The sequence below is a fragment of the Macaca nemestrina genome, chromosome 6 (genome assembly GCF_043159975.1).
Source record: "Macaca nemestrina isolate mMacNem1 chromosome 6, mMacNem.hap1, whole genome shotgun sequence".
Lineage (NCBI taxonomy): Eukaryota > Metazoa > Chordata > Mammalia > Primates > Cercopithecidae > Macaca > Macaca nemestrina.
In genome coordinates, this window is record NC_092130.1 from 78,075,380 (window position 1) to 78,099,294 (window position 23,915).

General features: G+C 36.9%; 1 protein-coding gene across 2 annotated transcripts in view; it reads left to right on the forward strand.

The window, feature by feature from the left end:
* The window catches only part of LOC105471064 (solute carrier organic anion transporter family member 6A1), a 139,716-nt gene that overhangs the window by 54,678 nt on the left and 61,123 nt on the right, over positions 1-23,915 (forward strand). For both annotated transcript variants that reach the window (XM_011723402.3, XM_011723401.3), the window contains exon 7: positions 15,188-15,332. In XM_011723402.3, the coding sequence (XP_011721704.2) occupies positions 15,188-15,332 (145 nt within the window). The remainder of the gene's footprint in view (positions 1-15,187; positions 15,333-23,915) is intronic.

Consider the following 23,915-nt stretch of genomic DNA (forward strand, 5'->3'; position numbering starts at 1 on the left):
TTTGATTATTTTCCTTTTTTTTTTTTTTGAAACACGGTCTCACTCTGTCACCCAGGCTGGAATGTAGCAGCATGATCATGGCTCACTGCAACCTCAGTCTCCCTCAGTCTCCTGAGTAGCTGGGACTGTAGGTGCACATCACCATACCCAGCTAATTTTTAAATTTTATGTAGAGAAATCTCACTGTGTTGCCCAGGCTGATCTTGAATTCGGCTTATGTGAGATATCTCTGATTTTAGATTAGGGAAAGAATTGCACAAAAACTTAGGGGAAATTACATAACCAACGTTTCCTTTTATCTTAATAAAAGAGTGGAAAATTGACTGGAAAATAAGAAAACTAAAAAGGAGTAGTTTGAGGAACTTAATTTGCTAAAGGCCAATTGTCTTTCCCTATTAATTCTATAGTTCTATCCCTCCTGGTTCATGACATTTGGTTTGGATCATTTTCTTGAAATCCAATGGCTGTTTAGAAACTCTTGACACAAGGACTACTAGAAAATCCTTCCAACAAAGAAATCATGTATCACCATCATTATAAGACTTATTGACTAGAAGCTGGCTTAAACATACTTCTCCTGAGTGTCTAGGCATAGATTTTTTAAAAAATAGTCTTTTCTTGTAATGAATTTTTATTAAAATGAGACAGAAAATTAGCTATTTTTTGAATGGATTATCTACTCTTATCATGTTTCTTGCAGGTCATTATATTTTTTAAAACATTTTTCCAAAAAGGAAACGAAAGAGTTTATGAGAAATAGGAACACGTTCACACTGTTGGTGGGACTGTAAACTAGTTCAACCATTGTGGAAAACAGTGGCGATTCCTCAAGGATCTAGAACTAGAAGTACCATATGACCCAGCCATCCCATTACTGTGTATATACCCAAAGGATTATAAATCATACTGCTATAAAGACACATGCACACATATGTTTATTGCAGCACTATTCACAATAGCAAAGACTTGGAATTAACCCAAATGTCCATAAGTGACAGACTGGATTAAGAAAATGTGGCACATGTACACCATGGATACTATGCAGCCATAAAAAAGGATGAGTTCATGTCCTTTGTAGGGACATGGATGCAGCTGAAAACCATCATTCTCAGCAAACTATCGCAAGAACAGAAAACCAAACACCACAAGTTCTCACTCATAGGTGGGAATTGAACAATGAGATCACTTGGACACAGGAAGCGGAACATCACACACGGGGGCCTATTGTGGGGTGGGGTGGGGGGAGGGGGGAGGGGGGAGGGATAGCATTAGGAGATATACCTAATGTAAATGATGAGTTAATGGGTGCAGCACACCAACATGGCACATGTATACATATGTAACAAACCTGCACGTTGTGCACATGTACCCTAGAACATAAAGTATAATTAAAAAAAGAAAATGTCAGTAATTTTAATAGTTTTAAAGTAGATAAAATAGATGCAAGTAAAATAAAATATAAAAGCTAAAACAAATACAAAATATTTAATGTTTTTATGAAGTTGTAATATCCACGAGGTTAAAAGTTATAAATGTAAAAGTAGTTGGAATTAGACTTTAAGAACAGAATGTAGAACAGAGGATAAGAACAAAAGCTACCTCTCTATAACTATAAGAATAAAATGGATTAGAAACGTTTAAAAAAGAATAAAAACATAAAGTTTGGAGGTTAGGAAAGGTCACGGAAAAGCAAAAAGCAAAAAAAAAAAAAAAAAGAAGAAGAAAAGAAAAATCCTGTATGGAATTTGGTGGTAAGGAATAAGATTTTATTGAGGAAAGCCTCCCTCTAAATGTGTGGAACAGAGAGCTTGACCCTCTTATCCTTTTTCTTCATCTCACATGTAAGTTTCTTGCCTTATTAGAGGGACTATATATTTGCATAATAGGAGTCAGATGAACAAGGAAGTGTCAATGAATATTATGATATTAAAAATCTTGTCAACTGTAAAAGACAAAATGAATGTGAGCTATTATTGCTATGTGACTGTTAATTGTTGACAAAATAAATCAAAAAAGCTGTTGTCCAAATTATTTAGTCATCTTCCTATTGCTATCGTAGAAAGAAGAATCAATATAAATCCTATTTAAATAACACGATGTTCAAAACTCTATTAGAGAGTGCCCAGATGTCTGACTAGAAGCAGCTAGTGTATGCTGCTTTCACGGAGAGGAGATAGAGTGGCAAATAAACACTAGCTTATCAACTGGCTTGTCCAGGAGGACACATTGGGATTCATATAGGAAGTAACATGACCCATGGAGAAGAGGGAAGTCTGAGACAGGACAGTTGCCCACCTGGGATTGGTGTAGAGCCATGGTAGGTTCCCCACGGAGGGGAAACAGCAAGTGAGTGAGAGCTCCCAGGGTCCCACACTTCTGCCACAGATCTTTGCAACCCTGGGCACAGGAGATTCCCCCAACCCACTCCATCCAGGGTCTCCAGACTGACATGAAGAGCTACATGGAGCCTGTGAGAGCTGCTGTTCAGGCACGGGAAGAGCTGCTGTTCAGGCACATGCTAAATCCCGGGGCAGAGGACTCCTGAATACCCCTATGCTAGCAGCTGTGTTTCTGCCAATAAAGGAGGCCAGGTTCTCTCACAAGCCCCCAGGATAGGGGCCATATCCACAGTGCTGATAAGCAGATGAACTGAGGGCCTAGCCTCCACTACACCTTGCCAGACAAAGCCCACTGGTGTGGGATGCTAGCACAGCCAACCCACCTCTGCCTGAGCTCTCAGACTGGTAGCAGCTCTGTTTATCCCTGGGATGGGGCTCCCAGAGGTAACAGACAGGCCTGCCATTTTTGACACTCTGTTGCCCTCAGGCTCGATAGGGAGCAGTGAGCTTAAGAACTATTGCAGGCCTCCTGCGCAGTGAAGCTTCCTTATATAAAAGCGACCAGATTGTTTTCCACATGGAATCCTGCCCCTGTGACTTCTCGCTGGGCAGGGTCTTTCTGCACGGTCACCCTGCCCCAACCTGAGCCCTTCGGTTGATGATGGCTCTGCATTTCTCTGGGGAGGAAATTCCAGAGACAACTCACAGCCCCTCTGCCCTTGCTGCTGCAGTGGTACCACGGTTACTATCTTTGGGCTAGGAAAGAGATAAAGGGTCTGAGTGCTTTACTCACACCTCCAGCATGCCATGGCTGCCCTGTGGAGAAAAGGCCTGTCTTTCTTGCCTGTGAGCCCCCTGCCCACTACTAGGCAGGGCACCTCATCTTGGGCCTGCAACATAGCTGCTACACCTTGGGCTAATCATACCAATTGGCTACTGCTCTGTGTTTCTCTGGAGTGGAGCCCCAAGAGATTAGTGAAAGGCCCTCTGCCATTGCCACTGGCAAGATCCTTGCCCCCGGTGCCTCCAAGCCAGGGAGGGAAGAAAAAGCATGAGCTTGCCCCAGGGCTATGGTGCACAGCCCAGAAATGCCAAGCTGAGATCTGCAGCCAGTGCTTGTGGGAAAGGAGCCCACACTCTCAGAGCACTGAGAGAGCATGGCTGCCAATACAAGGAAATACAGAGGAGCCGCATGGCTGAGCAAGAGCCCACCTACAGGCCACGATGCTTAAGTGCCATCTACTGGATTGCAGCCCAAACTTCAACACCAAAAATACTTGGCTAATACATCCTGCTGTGAAACCAAGCACAGGAATTCTGTCACAAATAAAGATGCTGCACAAAGCCTTGGCCCCCTGAAAACATCCAGAAATGAAGTCAATTGACTCTAGTCAAATTACACCATGGTTAAAGGAACATAGCCCACACACTCTTTTTACTTCCAAACAACTTCACTAGCTCCCCAGCAATGCTTATTCACAAGGATGAAATGGCTGAAATGACAGAATTCAGAATCTGCATGGAAATGAAGATTTTAGATATTCAGAAGAATGCTGAAACCCATCCCAAGGAATATAAGGAATCCAGTAAAATGATGGAAGTGATGAAAGATGAAGTAGCAATTTTAAGAAAGAACCAAATCCAGATGATATAGCTGAAAAATTCACTACAAGAATTTCATAACATAATCTGGAGTATTATTGGTTGAGGAAAGAATCTCAGAGCTTGAAGACCAGTGGTTTGAATTAATTCAGACAAAAACGAAAAAGAATTTTACAAAATGAACAAAACCTCAAAGAAATATGAGGTTATGTTAATAGACCAAATCTATGACTCACTGGCATCCCTGAAAGACAGGGAGAAATAACAAGCAACTTGGAAAACATATTTGAGGATATTGTCCACAAAAATTTCCCCAATCTCACTAGGGAGGTCAATATAAAGATCTGGAAATTCAGAGTACTCTTGTGAGATATTATACAAGATAACTATCCCCAAGAGGCATAGTTATCAGATCCTCCAAGGTCAATGCAAAATAAAAAAACTAAAGGCAGCTAGAGTGAAGGGAAAGATCACGTACAAAGGGAACCCCATCAGGCTAACAGTAGACCTGTCAGCAGATACTCTACAACCAGAAGAGACAGGGGGTCTATATTCAGGAATTTTAAAGAAAAGAAATTAGAACCAAGAATTTCATACCCAACCAAACTAAGTGTCGTAAGCCAAGGAGAAATAAAATCCATTTTAGACAAACAAATGCTAAGGGAATTTGTTACCAGCAGGCCTGCCTTAGAAGAAGTTCCTAAGGGGATGCTAAACATGGACACGAAACACCATTACTGACCACCACAAAAGTACACTCAAGTACATAGACTATTGACACTATAAAGCAAATACACAATCAAGTCTACACAACAACCAGCTAACCACACAATGATAGGATCAAATCCACACATGTGAATATTAACCTTGAACAGAAATGGATTATAGCTCCCACTTAAAAGGCACAGACTGTCAAGTTGGATAATGAAGCAAGACCTAACTGTATGCTATCTTCAAGAGACCCATCTCACATGCAAGGACACCCATAGGCTCAAGTAAAAGGATGGAGAAATATCTATCAAGCAAATGGAAAGCAAAAAAGAGCAGGGATTGCTGTTCTTATTTCAGACAAAACCAACTTTAAACCAACAATAATCAAAAAGGACAAAGTAGGGCATTACATAATGATAAAGGGTACAATTCATCAAGAAGATCTAACTCCCCTAAATATATATGCAAACAACACTGGAATGCCCAGACTCATAAAAAAGAAGTTCTTAGAGACTTATGAAGAGACTCAGATAACTACACAATAATAGTGGGAGACTTCAACACTCCACTGACAGTATTGGACAGATCACTGACGCAGAACACTAACAAAGATATTTGGGATCTAAACTTGACACTTGACCAAATGTACCTAATGGACATCTATGGAACACTCCATCTAACCAAAACAAAATATACATTCTTCTCATCTGCACATGGTACATCCTCTAAAATTGACCATACAATCAGCCATAAAGCAATTCTTAACAAATTCAAATAAAATGAAATCATACCAACTGCACTGTCAAACAACAGTGCAATGAAAATAGAAATCGACATCAAGAAGATCTCTCAAAACCATACAATTACATGGAAATTAAACAATCTGCTCCTGAATGACTTTTGGGTAAACAATAAAATTAAGGCAGAAATCAAGAAATTCTTTGAAAGTAATGAAAACAAAGATACAACATACCAGAATCTCTGGAACACAACTAAAACATTGTTAAGAAGGAAGTTTATAGTGCTAAACACTCACATAAAAAAAGTTACAATATCTCAAATTAACAATCTAACATCACACCTAGGGAAACTTTAAAAACAAGAACAAACCAACTCCAAAAGTAGCAGAAGAAAAGAAGGAAACAAAATCAGAGCTGAACTGAACAAAACAAAGATGAGAAAAACCATAAAAAGATCAATGAAACAAAACGTTTGTTCTTAGAAAGAATAAATAAGATTGATAGACCATTAACTAGAAAAATAAAGAAGAAAAGAGACAAGATATAAATAAACACCATCAGAAATGACAAAGGGGAAATTACCACCAACCTCCCAGTTATACAAAAACCCTCAGAAACTATTACAAACACCGCTATGTACATAGACTAGAAAATCTGGAAGAAACGGATAAATTTCAGGAAGTATACAACCTCCTAAGATTGAACCAGGAAAAAAATGAAACCTTGAACAGACAAGTATTGAGATCCAAAATTGAATCAATTATAAAAAAAACACCAATGAACCAGAAAAGACTGCATGAGACAGATTGACAGCCAAATTCTACTAGACACATAAAGAAGAGCTGATAACCAATCCTACTGAAACCAGTCTAAAAAATCAAGGGGGAGGGACTCCTCCTTAACACATTCTATGAGGCCAAAATCATTCTGATACCAAAACCTGGCAGAGACACAAATGAAATAAGAATGCTTCAGGCCAATATCCCTGATGAACATAGATGCAAACATTGTCAACAAAATACTAGCACATCAAAAAACGAAACCACCACAATTGAGTAGGCTTTATTTCTGGGATGCGAGGTTGGTTCAACATACACAAATCACTAAACATGATTCATCACATAAACAGAACTAAAAACAAAAGCACGTGATCATCTCAATAGATGCAGAAAATCCTTTTGATAAAGTTCAATATCCTTTTGGGTTAAAAACTTTCAACAGGGCCGGGCGTGGTGGCTCACGCCTATAATCCCAGCACTTTGGGAGGCCGAGTTGGCGAATCACGAGGTCAGGAGTTTGAGACCAGTCTGGCCAACATGGTGAAACTCTATCTCCACCAAAAATACAGAAAATTAGCAGGGCGTAGTGGCTGGTGCCTGTAATCCCAGTCACTCAGGAGACAGGCAGGAGAATCACTCGAACCCAGAAGGTAGAGGTTGCAGTGAGCCAAGATCACTTCACTGTGATCTCCAGCCCGGGTGACAGACTAAGACTCTGTCTCAAGGCAGAAAGAAAAAAAAAAAGAAACAACTTTCAACAAACTAGGCATTTAAGGTACATACCTCAAAATAATAAGAGTCATCTATGACAAACCCATAACCAACATCATACTGAATGGGCAAAAGCTAGAAATATTCCCCTTTGAAAACTGGAACAAGACAAGGATGTCCTTTCTTACCACTCTTATTCAACGCAGTATTGGAAGTCCTGGCCAGAGCAATCAGACAAGAGAAAGAAATAAAGGGCATCCAAATAGGAAGAGAGGAAGTCAAACTGATTTTCTTTACAGATAATATAATACTATACCTAGAAAGCCCCATAGTATCTTCCCAGTGGCTCCTAGATTTCATAAACAACTTCAGCAAAGTTTCAGGATACAAAATCAGTGTACAGAAATCAGTAGCATTTCTCTACACCAATAATGTCCAAGCTGAGAGCCAAATCAAGAATGCAATCCCATTCACGATAGCCACAAAAAGACTAAATACCTAGGAATACAACTAACCAGGATGTTGAAAGATCCATACAAGGAGAACTATAAAACGCTGCTGAAAGAAATCAAAGACAACACAAACAAACGGAAAAATATTTCATACTCATGAATAGGAAGAATCAATATAGTTAAAATGGCCATTCTGCCCCAAGCTATTTACAGATTTAATACTATTCCTAATGAACTATCAATGACATTTTTCACAGAATTAGTAAAAAAAAAAAAAAAAAAAAAAAAATTATAGAATTCATTTGGAACATCATCAAAAACAAAAACCCTGAAGAGCAAAAGCAATCCTAAGCAAAAAGAGCAAAGCTGGAGGATGACACTACCCAACTTCAGAATATACTACAAGGCTCCTAAAACAACATGGTACTGGCACATAAACAGACACATAGACCAATGGAACAGAATAGAGAACACAGAAATAAAGATGCACACCTACAACCATCTGATCTCCAACAAAGCCACCAAAAACAAGCAATGGGCAAATTACTCCCTGTTCAATAAATGATGCTGGAATAACTGGCTAGCTATATGTGGAATTGAAACTGGACCCCTACCTTTCACCATATAAAAAAATCAACTCAAGATGGATTAAAGATTTACATGTAAGATCTAAAGTATAAAAACCATAGAAGAAAATCTAGGAAATACCATTCTGGATGTTGGCCCAGGAAAAGACATGACCGAGACTCTGAAAGCAATCATGACAAAAACAAAAATTGACAAGCGAAACTTAACTAAACTAAAGTGTTCTGCACAGCAAAAGAAACTATCAACAGAGTACACAGACAACCTACAGAATAGGGGAAAATATTTACAAACTGTACATCTGACAAAGGTCTATTAAGAACTCAAACAAATCAGCAAGCAAAGCAATCCCAAACAACCCCACTATAAAATGGGCAAAGGACATAAACAGACACTTTTTCAAAAGTATCTTTTCAAACGAAAACATACATGTGGTCAACAAATATATGAAAAATGCTCAATGTCACTCATTATTAGGGAAAATCAAATCAAAACTACAATGAGATACCGTTGCACAGCAGCAAAAGCAGCTATTTTAAAAAGTGAAAAAATTACAGATGCTGGTGTGGTTACAGAGAAAAGGAACTCTTAAACACCACTAGAGGGAATATAAATTACTTCAGCCATTGTGGAAAGCAGTGTGGCAATTCCTCAAAGAAGTTAAAACAGAACTACCATTAGACCCAGCAATTCTATTACTGGATATAAAACCAAAGGAATGTAAATTGTTCTATCATAAAGACATATGCATGCGTAGTTCATAACAGTACTATTCACAACAGCAAAGACATGGAATCCACCTAGATGCTCATTAGTGGTGTAATGGATAAAGAAAATGGAGTATATATACACCATGGAATACTATGCTGCTATACAAATATGAGATTTTAGTTTTCACTGGAACATGGAAAGAGGTGGAGGTTATTATCCTAAGCAAATTGACGCAAAAACAGAAAATAAAATACCTCATGTCCTCACTTATAAGTGGGAGCTAAACAATGAGTACACATGGACACAAAGAAGGGAACAATAGTCACTGGGGTCTATTTGAAGGTACAGGGTGAGAGATGGGTGAGCACTGAAAAAACCTACCTATTGAGTATTATTCTGATTATCTAAGTGACAAAATTTTCTGAAACTACACCCTCTTATGACATGCAATTTACCCATGTAACAAACCTAAAATGAAAGCTGAAAACAAAATGAAAGAAAACAAAATTAGAGTTATCACTTGTATTTAAGTCAGAACATTTTGTAGTAGTTTTAGTCTCTGAATCATCTCCTAGGTGTGACTCTAAATAAACTGGTTTTTCTGAAAATAAAGGAGGTGAAATGCCAGCAGAGCTAGTCAACAAAAAATTTAAATTTGCAATTAGCAGCATTTTCTAAAGGAGATATTTTATTCTGATGGACAGACTGATGAGCCATTACTTATTTTCCATGGCTAATTATGGGTATTTAGCATAAAGAATCAAAAACAGGTCAAATAAGAAGTTAAATTACACAGTAAAACAAAGACAGCAAAGTGACTTGTTGGTCTCCTCTTTAACTTACGTTTTCCTCCTTTTTGTCTCTAAGGAAAGGTCTTTTACTGGCAGAATCATTGTCTTCTGCCATGCAAACTTGATTAGGATAGGCAGTAAATCAATGCTTGAAAGATAAAATTCTAGAATTAGTTGGAACACTATATGTCCCACCTTCAATGAACCCTGGTTGAGACTCTACAAACCCTTTCCTCCCTACAACATTCCTCTGCTCTTATTTCCTCCTCATTTGTTTCTGACTTCTATTAGAGGATTATCCTGAACTTAAAACTACTTTTCTGCAGCCTTTATACCTTATACTTTATATATTTGCAGATCCTACTCTTATTTTAGACTCTTACTAAGTAAGCACATGTAGGAGTACCTACTCCTAGACCAGAATGAACCTCTTCTCACCTGGAAAAAACCTTGGTTGTAGACAAATTCTGTGATTAACAAGGGCTACCTAATAGCCACAGTACTGTGAGATAGGGATGGTTGAATAGAACTGTCTGCTACTGTACAACACTATTCTGATTTCTCCCTTTGTATATCAACAGCTGTCAGAATTGAGCCTGAGTTCACTGCATAAAACTCTTTGTACATTTATTTGTATATCTATCTGGCTTTCACCTTTGCCTCTCATATTTATATCAAAGAAAAGAAATAGACTTTTAAAAATGCAGGAAATCCTGGGTATTTTATTGGAAGGGAATCCGTGGCATTCTTAATATTTGCTGTTCTCACAGTCCCTTTCAGAATACAGTGCCCAGAAATATTTCCTTGTGCATCGGTTACCATGCTGTGTATAATGTAGTCTAAATGTTTTAGTCAAAACTGTTATAGTTTTTGGCATTAGCACTTGAGCCCAATAAAGCAATTTTTAGATTACCCCTAAACCTGGGAAATGTCCTAATTTGAGAAAAATGTCCAGTAAGGACACCTTGTTGAAGAGTGACTAATCTAGTCAATTCCTCTTTTGGGAGAAAGTATAAATAAGAGGAAGAGTGGGAAACTCAGACAACACAACTTTGATAAATTGACAGCAAAAGTAAAAGTACAAATGCCATTGAGAAAGAGAAGTAAATATGAAGAAAATAGTCACTAGCTAAAATAGACCTAGATGAATACACAATAAGGAAACAGAAGTAAGTTGAATATCTGGGTCTTTGAAGCAATTAAGATTTACTCTGAATGATGTCTCATTTCTTTTTTTCTTTCTTTTTTTGAGACGGAGTTGCACTCTGTCACCAGGCTGGAGTGCAGTGGCGCGATCTCGGCTCACTGCAACCTCTGCCGTCTGGGTTCACACCATTCTCCTGCCTCAGCCTCCCGAGTAGCTGGGACTACAGGTGCCCGCCACCACGCCTGGCTAATTTTTTGTATTTTTAGTAGAGACGAGGTTTCACAGTGTTAGCCAGGATTGTCTCCATCTCCTGACCTTGTGATCCGCCCGCCTTGACCTCTCAAAGTGCTGGGATTACAGGTGTGAGCCACCGCGCCCGGCCTAATTTTTGTATTTTTAGTAGAGACGGGGTTTCTCTACCATGTTGGCCAGGCTGGTCTCGAACTCCGGACCTCGTGATCCACCCGCCTCGGCCTGCCAAAGTGCTGGGATGACAGCCGTGAGCCACTGCGCCCAACCTGTTGTCTCATTTTTTTATGAATACTGAATTGTTTAGCTACTGAGAAAGTGTATTAGTTTTCTTACTTTTATATTTAACCTTATGATAAATTGCATCAGTGGAATTAACAGTGTCTGTTCCTTTTAATCTAAAAGAGCTTAAACACAAAAGTTATCTAGTGCAGTGATTCTGTGTGATTTCCAGACCAATAACGTCAACATCACGTGGGAATTTATTAGAAATGCAAATTCTCAGGCCCTACTCCAGACTCCAGATTCAGACATCTGGAATGGGAGCTGCGATCTGTGTTTTATACCACGCAGATAATTCAAGGCACGCTAAAGTTTGCGAACAACAAATCTCGTAATCCAGTGCAATCCTTTAATTGTATAAATTAAGAAATTAATGTATATTTTCACTGGACACTTGCTATGTGCCAGAAGTTGTATTAAACCACTACAAATATTCAATTATCATAACCACTCAGAAAAAATAGACATTATTGTTTCTATTTTACAGGTAGTGAACCAGTAATTTAAAGAGAATGAGTAGTTTTTCCAAAAAAAAAAAAAAAAAATGCTATGCACACACATACACACACAGACACACATATCTGTTACTGGTGGCTTAACTGAGGCTAAGAGCATAAGAATAAGTGTTGTATTTGACTCTAAATCCAGAAATCTGCCTAGGGTAATATAATATTTCCTAAAAATGAGATACGGAGAAACTGTGATTTGCTTGTTGATGCTCCAAAAATCAGTTCCAGGGCCAAGATTAAAAACTAGATTTGTTTCTTATTCTGCCTGTTGCAGCTAGTACAGACCGATATTTTTATATAAAATCATAGAATATAGCTATAACTCTCATTAGGGTAGGTGTGCTTAATATTCAGTTCTCAATAATTATTTTAAAATAAATGAATAAATAACATTTGTGAATTAGAAGAACCTATGAAAAAAAAGCTGTAATTCTCTAGTTAATATTTGAATCTACTACATAAAATAATAGAAAATAAAGGTAAAGTAAAAAACTATAGAATAAATAAAAATAATCACCTACACTTAAAATTAGATAATAAAGTAAAAAGTAATCACAAAACTCTAATTCAGAAATTTATTCAGAGATGCTAAAAATCTTCATGAAAAAATTAAAACTTTATACAACATTATTAAAGATGACTGGGATAAATTGATAGATAAACCATGATAATGTTTAAAATGACAGTCTTCATACAGGTTAGTTTTTCCTTAAATAATCTATGAATCCAATGCAAGTATAATCAACACTACGGCAAAAAAAATTTTTTTTTAAGAAAATGAGAAACTGATTATAAAATTTGTATGTCAGAATAAGGGAAGGGATAGCTAAAATGAAGCGCACTGGGCCAATTTCACTACAAAAACCACAGTAGTAAAAACACTGTAGCATTTCCTTAATAAAGATTAATAGATCAATGTAACAGAACTGAGAATTCAGCAACAGATTAAATATTATACATAAGAACTTGCTATGTGATAAAAGAGTCACTGCAAAGATAATTGTTCAGTAGATGTGATAGCCAATTTGGCTATTTATGAAAAAATGACCATGGATTTCTACCTCATATTATGTACAAAGGTAATTTCCAGGTTAATAAAATGTGATTAGATAAAACAAAGTTCATGTTAAAAATGAAAGAAATACCTTTGTGGCATAGACGTGGGAAAATGTTAAGCAAGATTGCAATAGTATTAAATATGAATTCAAACTTTATGGATTAGATATATCAGGTCAAGGATTTCTGTTCTGTGAAAGAAACTGTAGACCACATTAATAAATGGGTGACAGATATCTAAATCCAAGTGATTAATGTTTAGAATTAACAAGGAATTTTTAGAAAATCTACCCCCGAATTTCAGGAAGCCTAACAGATAGAAAGAGCCAGTTCATGCACACAAAAAGAATCCCAAATAGCTAAAAATTGTGCAAAGAAAGTTTCAATTAGATTTGAAATTAGAGAAATAGGAAATAAAGCATAGCGGTACTACTTTATACTTGTTACCATGGCAACATTTTGGAAGCCAGCTAATAATATCAAGTGTTTGTGATTATTTGAGGTATACTAGTTATCTACTGCTGCATAATAAACTACCCTATAACTTAGTAGCTTAAAACAATATAAAATATATTTTGCTCATGAAAATGCAATTTGGACAGGACTTGTCCTTCTCAACTATACTTGGGGTCAACTAGAGCAGCAGTCCCCAACATTTTTGGCACCAGGGACCAGTTTTGTGGAAAACATTTTTTCCAGGGTGGAGGCGCTGGTTTTGGGATGATTCAAACTCATGGCCTTTATTGTGCACTTTATTTCTATTTATTATTACATACTCACCATAATGTAGAATCAGTGGGAACCCTGAACTTGTTTTCCTGCCACTAGACCATCCCATCTGGGGGTGATGGGAGACAGTGACAGATAAACAGGTATTAGATTCTCATTGGGATCGCACAACCTAAATCCCTCGCATGTGCAGTTCACAATAGGGTTTGTGCTCCTTCGAGAATTTAATGCCGCTGCTGATCTAACAGGAGGCAGAGCGCAGCTTGGCCCCCTCGCCTGCCACTCACCTCCTGCTGCACGGTTTGTTTCCTAACAGGCCATGGATCAGACTCTTACTCTTTCTACAGAGGCTGGGAATCCCTGAGCTAGAGTGATCAAAGTCTGGAGAATGGAACCATCTGAAGGTGTGTTTGCTCTATAGTTTTTTGATACTGTCTGTTTGCTAGAATACCCACACATCTCGTCTGCATCTCTCTTGGGCTTTTTTACAACATGGTGACTGAGTCCCAAGGCAAGGGTTCTGAGAGTGTGAAAGATCCCAGCAAAAGTCATATTTTCATTTTATGACCCAACCTCAGAAGTCATGTAGCATTATTCGTTTTGTTGTGACAATTAGAAGGCCTTTCCAAGTTTAATGACCTTTTTATGCGGAAATGACATAGTTCTGGATGGGCATGCTAAACCATAAAGATTTCTTTGATAACTTTTAGAAAGCACAAGCTAAATGAAGAAAATGAAACACTACCATCATCGTGGTGGTATAGTCACTGTAGTGAAACCTGATACATTCTGGAGAACAATCTGGAGAAATAGTGGAATAAAGTATGCTAAATCCTTATGTCCTAGGAATTCCTTTCTTGGATATATATTTCTAGAGACACTCCATCATTGGATCTTAAGGTACATACACAGCGATGTTTAATATAGCCTAGTTTGTGATAGTAGGGAGTTGAAGGCAAGACGAATATTTAATCCTATGTGAATTAATAAATATGGAAGAATCACACTATGTAAAATTAGATAGCATTCAGAAGTTGAACTAGTTGAGTTTGCAGACTATGATCACACCTAACAGGGATGTTTAGGGCCAGAAAAAGAAAATTTAAATAAATTAAAAATATATAAACATAAAATAGCACTAAATATATTTTCAATGAGATATGCATAAACAAGGAAATACAGAAACTAATTTGAAAGTTAGTATTTTACTATCTTTTTAATTACTCTGTGTAGTATAATAGATAATGATAAACCATCACATCTTAATAAGTCTTCTAAATAATTTCCACAAGTTTACCAAAATGCAAAATTTAAATAACTTAATTCTTTGTATAGGTAGATTTCCAGGAGTAAAATATAAAACATTTTCTGCAGCCCTACTGGTTTTTCATGAGTATTGCTTAAATTTTCTTTGTTTTGTGTTTTAGTTGAATAAAAAAGACTTGCTTAAAACAATAAGTAGACAAGAAAAAGTAAAGATAAAATTCTAGATATATGGTTAATAATTTACCTATTTTTCTCTAATCTTTACAAAAAAAATTCCAAGCCCATAAATAAAAATTAAAGTAGTATGAAGAGCAAATCAAAATTTAAATTGTCAAAAATAACCTTACTTTCATAGAATTTGTATATTGATGAATCATAGATTGCTGTTTGGATCTATCTTATCTATCTATCTATCCATCTATCATCTATCATCTATCTATCATCTATCATTAATATTTGATTCTGTCTGTCTCTTTCTCTTTATCTAACAAAATAAAATAATTGATACATAACTTATTTTTATTTCAGATTCTGATGAAAAATCCAGTGCTAATATGCCTATCTCTGTCAAAAGCTACAGAATTTTTAGTTATTATTGGAGCTGCTGAATTTTTGCCTATATATTTAGAAAATCAGTTTATGTTAACACCCCCTGTGGCAACTATACTTGCAGGTAGAGTTACCTTCTTATTGTGTCATTTCAAAAATTTTTCATTGTCTTATTTATGTACCTATGAAATATGAAATATATGAAATAAATAAAAATATAAAGAATTATATACCTAGGTATGATTTGTGCAAATTTTACAAATATGAGCACTCTGCCATCATAGTGTCAATATTTTTGACATATAAATCCTAGTAAAACCTCTGTATTTCTCCTTCATCCCATTTATCTTCATTGCTTTTCACAGGTAATCACTCTTCTGAAGTCAGAGTGAATCATTCCCATGTATGTTTGTACATCTTTACTGCGTCTGTGCTTGTCTATATACATCTATTTCTAAAATTTATATATCACTTTATACATACTCTTCTGCAGCTTATTTTTCATCAGAAATTATGTTCTTTAGATTTGTGTTGATCTATATATATTTAATGCATTTCAGTTTGCTATTTTATTTTATGATTCTATTTTATGAGTATACTATTGTTTATTTATTATCCAGTTAATGGATATGTTGTTGCCTCCCACTTTTTCTCTCTTCCAACCAATGCAGTAATGAATAGGTTTGTTGATATCTCCTTCTGTACATTTGTAAAAGTTGATCTAAGTTTAGACATTGAAGGGAAATTGCTATTGTGTACATTTACAATCTTATGAGATATCGAGAATTGGCTCTCCAAAATAGGTTGCAAATAGAATTAAATGTTTTAACGTTTTAGCATTAATGAGAAAGTTGTAAAGTAACGATTTATTTTAGGGTGTAAGAGGTAGAAGATGCATCCACTAATTTTTAGGATAACAAATAAAGTAGTAGTAAGAGACTATATTAATAGGAAAAATTTAATTAATTAAAAAAAGAAAGGAAAGACAGAAAACAAAAAGCATGTGGGCAAAATAGAAAAAAAATAAGATGTGCAGAAATCCTGAGTATAAATCTAAACCTTTTATGGAGTACATTTTTTTTTTTATAAAAGGCTGACTTTTTTATGACTGACTGAAAATTGTGCAAAAAGCCAAAATAGATCAGCTTTCAAGGGCCATAATGACATATCTTTTTTGTGAGCACACCAGGTTTGGGGCACTCTGATTAATAGAATTGGCAGAACTTGAGGAGTAAATTCATTCCATGTATTTCTTATTGTATTAAATAAGGCTATTATTAATGGATTCCAACCACCAGGGTAAGGCTACATGCTGTACTGACTTTAACCATCCCCTCAAGGTCCTGGATCTAGCCAGCTGAATAAATCCTTAAGCCATCAAGGTCTATCTTAAAAAATCAAGTGGCTTTCTCCGTAAGTTTCTCTACTGACCTTTCCACTTAGCCTGAGATATCAAAGTATAACAGAATACATTAGCAATTGCAAATTCTACCTTGGCAAGAATGAAATTTGCGGTAATTTTATCATCTATAATAATATTGATCAGTGAGTGAGGCTGACCAGAGTGCTTTCCAGGAATGAGGTGGTGCCATTGATTATTTCAAGTAAAGTCACAGATAAATTTTGCCCTATAGTTTCTAATTGCATTACCTATCATAAAGATGACTTCAGTAGGCTGCGTATGAATAACATACCACTAATCTTGCTGAGAAGCTCCCCTGAGTAACTGAGCATAACTTCATATTAGAGAAATTTCTAATCTTTGAAGAGTTATACGATCTGCTGGTGGTGATGTAAACACTTGATGATCTTTTATGACCACCCCTATGTTCTTGAATCTATCACTTCCATTTAACAAGTAAGGCTTGTCAAATAGTTATGAGCCTGATTTAGTTCATCCCAAAATGAGAATGTAAGTTCACAAAGTCAAAAGATTGCTGTAAGTTAGGACTTTGGTTTTGACAAGATGGCAGTAGTAAGCTAGTAGTTGCTTTTCAAATGGTAGCTGATTTAGGGAGTCAATGAGTGTTATACAACAGCTGTTTCTGAATGGAGCCTATATCTTTTATCTAGAGCCTCCAGTCCACGAAATTATCAGTCATGGAGATTTGTAGCTCATGGGGATCATTAAATTTCTAGCATCTCAAAGAAGAGAGTATGCCACAGCTTGCTTATCAGCTTCAATGTAGGTTTGTGAATTACACTCACTGTAAGTTAGCTGTTATAAAAGACAAGTAGAATGCCCATCTACCATCTCTGACACCCAGAGTCCAAAGTGACATTAAGTTCCCTTTTGGTTGGGGGGAAATGAGACATTTTTTTTTTGCTTGACTTCCAGAGTAATTGAGCCTTGTGAATCTGTTTGCATAGTCCCCCAGAAACTTGATGTGCAGTCTTTTGGATTTTGTTGGGATTTATCAGTTACCCTTGCAGGTGAAGGTATGATAATACCAAAGTTAGAGCCATTGAGTCTGAGACTTGAGATCCTCTAGCCAGCTGCATATCATCTATCAGTGAAATGTTTAGGCATCAGAAGGTAATGGGAATCACACTAAGTTCTTATGCACCTTCTTGTAGCAAATGGCAGAGCTTTAGCTACTCCTGAGGAATAACTAAAGAATATTACAGTATTCTTACTGTAAAGGTATATTTGTGGTTTTTAAGCATGAATGAGAATTAGTCTTTGTCCTTGGGTGCCAATTAGATATAAAGGAATGTCTTGGCAAAGTCCATTACAGTATATTAAATGTAATCAGTCTGTGTAGTAGATGTGGTTACATCACAATGTCTGAAACCGTCAAAGTTATGAGAGCAATAACTGAATTCAGCAGTAATTAATCCACTGTAAATCTCCAGCTCCAGCTCCTGATAACTTTTTTTTTTTGAGATGGAGTTTCACTCTTGTTGCCCAGGCTGGAGTGCAATGATGTAATCGAGGCTCACTGCAACCTCCACCTCCCAGGTTCAAGCGATTCTCCAGCCTCAGCCTTCCAAGTTGCAGGGATTACAGGCATGCACCACCTCGCCCAGCTAATTTTGTATTTTTTCAGTAGAGACAGGGTTTCTCCATGTTGCTCAGTCTGGTCGCAAACTCCTGACCTCAGGTGATCTACCTGCCTTGGCCTCCCAAAGTGCTGGGATTACAGGCCTGAGGCACCACATCTGGTCCTGATAACCTTTTACACTGGCCATGATGTGTGTTGAATGAAATTACTGCATCTCTTACTACCCCTGCTACCTTATATACTCAAAGCTAGGACTTTCCTTTCTCCTTCTGGGATTCTACATTGTTTCTGTTAGACCCTGTGAGAGGAAACAGGGAGGCATGTTGGGTAGCAATTCCTGTGTCCCATTATCACGTCTGGAGTTTAACAGCATTCATAGTATAATATTATAAAATATAAATACTAATTATACATTTAGAAATTGAAGCTACAGCATCAGTATATTAAGGCTATGACAAACATGCATTGAAATTGTCTGGAGTACCACCCACAAGCTTACTTCACATTCTTTCAGGAACGATGAGAGTTCAAAATCTATTCAATGCCTCATCTATGATTTCACACAGGAATTTTATTTGTCTTGGGAAAATCTTTCTAAGAGGGTCATAGCAAAGCTGCTTTATAGCAGTCAGGACACACTACAAAAAAATCTGAGGTCTTTTATTGTCTTAAAATGGATCCAAGATTGGCATGATAGACTGGAAGAGAAACTGGACCTCTAGTCAACCCAGCTATTGGCTGTTTTGTTTAAACAAGAAATTATGTACTGCACTTCATTATGTCCCAAGAAAATCAGCTAAAATGCTGATAATTCACCTGGTGTCTGCTCATGGTGGCTAGAATTTGTTTTTTCTTTTTACACTCAGGGTAATTGCACATTGCTGGAACTGTTATCTGTAACTTGAAAGCAGAAGGAATCTTCTAATAAGAAAAAAATTAGAAATAGTTTTTACAGTGAGGTAGTCCTGAAGCTGATGGCCAGATTGACAAGGAAGTTTACTTGCCTAGAGAAGAGTTGATAAGACCTATGGCACTTTCCATGGAGCTGTCTTTAAACCTACTTCAGCTTGCAGCTACAGAAAGCCATGCCTCTGTTAGCATCCCATCATTGTTGCCAAGAGTGCTCAGATCTGTAATGGGTTTGAATTTCATCCTATCTGTAAGCTAACAAGTTAATCTAACTTAGTTTCATGTGTGCTGGAAGAAGACACCAAACTTCTTGGTCAGAGATGAAATAAAGTTTATGACTCACAGCAATAGCAATAATGAGAGTTCCTGCTAGGTTTCTGAGCTCCAATTTCCAAAGGGTGATGTGAAAGGAGGCCAGGTGACATCTGTACACAAAATGAGTTGCATTACATGAAAGAAATCTTGAGGTTAGGGAACCCAAGTCTTTTACAGTAGGCAGTAATTATGTTTGTCTTTGGCTCCAGAGGGAGACATTATACTTGATAGAGATTGTCCAGAGGGGACACTCTCTCTGTCTTCCAAAATTCTAAGCAAAGTTTTCCTCTGCTCTAAGTGAAAATATTATCCTTATTATCCAAGGCTTCTCATCGTGTAAATATCCTTGAAAAGATAGTTCGGAACAAAGCAGTCAGTGCTTCTGCTTGCAGGATATACAGAAAGTTTTCACCCAATAAATATATTAGTAGTTATGTTAAATATAAATAGTCTAAAGAATGTCAGATTGGGAAAAAGTTTCAATATATGTTACTAACAAGAGGCACTCCTTAAATATGGGAACATGAAAAGGTTGAAAGTGAAAGGACGGACAAAAGATGCAAATGCTAACCAAAAGAGAAGCCTGTGCAACTATAATAATTTTAAATATTGTATCCTTTGAAGAACACAAGAACTATGACAACTCAAAAAGCTGGAATGTCTTCTTTCCTCCAAACAACCTCATTAACTCCCCCATGGAGGCCAGCACCCCAGTACTTGCTAGCACCCTGCCACAGTCAAAAAGCATGCACTCTGCCATGCTGTCACTGCTGCCGTTGCTGGTGTGTGCAAACAGGATGGATCCCATTGCCACTGCCCTACAAAGTGCTTTGGCTGCCACCATCCATTGGAGTGCTGTGACCAGCAGTCCAGGGGCATCTTGACCCCTCCAGCACAGCATGTTTCTACCTTGAGGAGCCAGAGAACAAAGCCAGTGCCCAATACTGGTCCCCTGGAGTTAGGCCACACAGTCCAGGAGTTCTGAGCTGAGCCTTTGCTTTCTAAAATCTTCCAGAAACAAAGCCAGTTGAATGAACCCACCTTCTACCACAAACAAACCCTCAAGGTCATCAAATAGAATAAAAAAAAAAAAAATCCAAAGGACAGGAACTTCAAGGATTAAAGGAGCATCAGCCCACAAAGATAAAAAAGAAACAGCACAAGAACTCTGACAACTCAAAAGGCCATAAGGTCTTCTTTCCTTCAAACAACCTCACTAGTTCTCCAGCAAGGGACCTTAACCAGCCTTAGATGGCTGAAATTACTGAAATAGAATTCAGAATATGGATAGGAACAAAAATCAAGATTCAGGGGAACATTGAAACTCATTCTAAGGAAGCTAGGAATCACAAAGTATACAGGATCTGGAAGACAAAGTAGCCAGTATAGAAAAGAACATAACTGACTTGATAGAGATAAAAACACACTATGAGAATTTCATAATGCAATCACAAGTATTAACAGGATAGATCAAGCTGAAGAAATAATCTCAGAGTTTGAAGATTGGGTTTCTGAAACAAGACAGAAAGAAAACATTAAAGAGAAAAGAATAAAAAGAAACAAACAAAATGAACAAAAATATGCAATTATGTAAAGAGACCAAATCTACAATTCATGATCATCCCTGAAAGAGATAGGGAGGATGGAAGCAACTTACAAAACATATTTCAGGATATCACCTATGAGAACTTTCACAACCTATGTAGAGAGGCCAACATTCAAATTTAGAAAATGCAGAGAACCCTCACAAAGTACTTCACAAAAAGATCGTCCCTAAGACATAACCATCAGATTCTCCAAGGTCAAAATGAAAAAAAAAAAAAAATGTTAAAGGCATCTAGAGAGAAAAGGCAGGCCACCTACAAAGGGAAGCTTATTAGCAGACCTATCAGCAGAAACCCTATAAGCGAGACCTCTTAGCAGAAACAGCAGACCTCTCAGCAGAAACCCTACAAGCCAGAAGAGACTGGGGGCATATGTTCAGCATTCTTAAAGAAAATAAATTCCAGTCAAGAAATCCATACCCAACCAAACTAAGCTTTATAAGTGAAGTAGAAATAAAATCATTTTCAAGCAAGAAAATTGTGAGGGAGTTTTTTACCACCAGACCTGCCTTACAAGAGCTCCTAAAAAAAGCACTAAATATGGAAAGGAAAGACCATTACCAGTCACTACAAAAATGCACTTAAGTATGTAAACCATCGACAGTATAAAGCAATTATGCAAACAAGTCAGCATAATAAACAGCTAACAACATGATGACAGGATCAAATCCGCATATAGCAGTAGTAACCTTGAATGTAAATGGGCTAAATGCCCCAATGAAAAGAAAGAGTGGCAAGCTGAATAGAGAAGCAAGACCCAATGATATGCTGTCTTCAAGAAATGTGTCTCACATACAATTACACTACTAGACTCAAAAATAGATGAAGAAAAATCTACCAAGCAAATGGAAACTGAAGGGGAAAATGAACGAAAAAAGAAGGGGTTGCAATTCTAATTTCAGATAAAACAAACTTTAAATAAACAAATATTTTAAAAAACAAAGAGGGGCATTACATAATGGTGAAAGGTTCAATTCAATGAGAAGACCTAACTATCCTGAATATATATGCATTCAACACAGAAACAACCAGATTTATAAATTAAATTCTTAGAGACCTTCAAAGAGCCTTAGACTCCCACCAAATAATAGTGGAAGGCTTCAACACCTCACTGACAGTGTTAGAAAGGTTATCAAGGCAGAAAATTAACAAAGATGTTCAAGACCTGAACTCAACACTACACCAAACAGACCTGAGAGGCACCAACAGACATCTTCACCAAAAAACACATGAATATACATTCTTCTCATTGCCACATGGCACACACTCTAAAATCAACCACAAAATCAGATATAAAACAATCCTCAGCAAATGTAAAATGACTGAAATCATACTAACCACTCTCTTGGACCACAGCACAATGAAAATAGAAATCAAACTAAATAAATTGCTCAGAACCATACAATTAAGTGGAAATTAAATGACCCACCCTGAATGACTTTTGGGTAAGTAATGAAATTAAGGTAGAATGAGAACAGAGATATAAAACACCAGAATCTCTGGGATATAGCTAAGGCAGTATGAAGAGGGAAATGTATAACACCACATGTGCTCACATCAAAAAGTTAGAAAAACCTCAATTTAAAAACTAACATCACAACAAAAAGGCTAGAGAAGTAACAGCAAACCAATTCTAAAACTAGAAGAAGACAAGAAATAACCAAATCAGAGATGAACTGAAGGAGATGGAGACACAAAAAAAATTCAAAAGAATGAATCCAATAGTTGATTTTTTGAAAATAAGATAGACTATTACCTAGACAAAGAAGAAAAGAGAGAAGATCCAAATAAACACAATCAGAAGTGATAGAAAGGATATTACCACTGCCCCACAGAAACACAAATAACAAGCAGAGACTCCTATGAGCACCTTTACAAACATGAACTAGAAAATCTAGAAAAAATGAATAAATTCCTGGACACATAAAGCCTCTCAAGACTGAACTAGGAAAATTAAATTCCTGAACAGACCAATATTGAGCTCCAAAACTGAAACAGCAATAAATAGCCTACAAACCAAAAAGCCCAGGATTAGATGGATTCACAGTCAAACTCTACCAAATGTACAAAGAAGAGCTGGTATCATTACTACCAAAACTATTCCAACAAATTGAGGAGGGGAGACTCCTCCCCATCTCATTCTATGAGGCCAGAATCATCCTGATTCCAAAACCTGGAAGAGACTCAACAACAATAACAAAAAATATTCAGGCCAATATCCTTGATGAACATATATGTAAAAATCTTCAATACACACTAGCAAATGAATCCAGCTGTACATCAAAAGCTAATCCACCGTGATTAAGTAGGATTTATTCCTCTAATGCAAGGTTGGTTAAACATACACAAGTTAATAAACATGATTTTTCACATAAATAGAACTAAAATCAAAACCACATGATCATCTCAGTAGATGAAAAAATGACTTTCAATAAAATTCAACATCCTTTCATGTTTAAAACTCTCAACAAACTAGGTATTGAAGGAACATACCCAAAAATAATAAGAGCCATCTACGACAAGCCCACAGCCAACATTATACTGAAGGGGGGAAAGCTGGAAGCATTCACCTTGAAAATCAGAACAAGGATGCCCCTCTCACCATTCCTATTTGACATAATATTAGAAGTCCTGGCCAGAACAATCAGGCAAAAGAAAGAAATAAAGGGCATCCACATAAAAAGAGAGGAAACCAAACTATCCCTGTTTGCAAACAACATGATTCTATATCTAGAAAACCCCATAATCTTGGCCTAAAAGCTTCTTAAGCTGATAAACAACATCAGCAAAGTTTCAGATAAAAAATCAACACACAAAAATCAATAATATTTCTATACGCCAACAACAGCCAGCTGAGAGCCAAATTAGAAATGC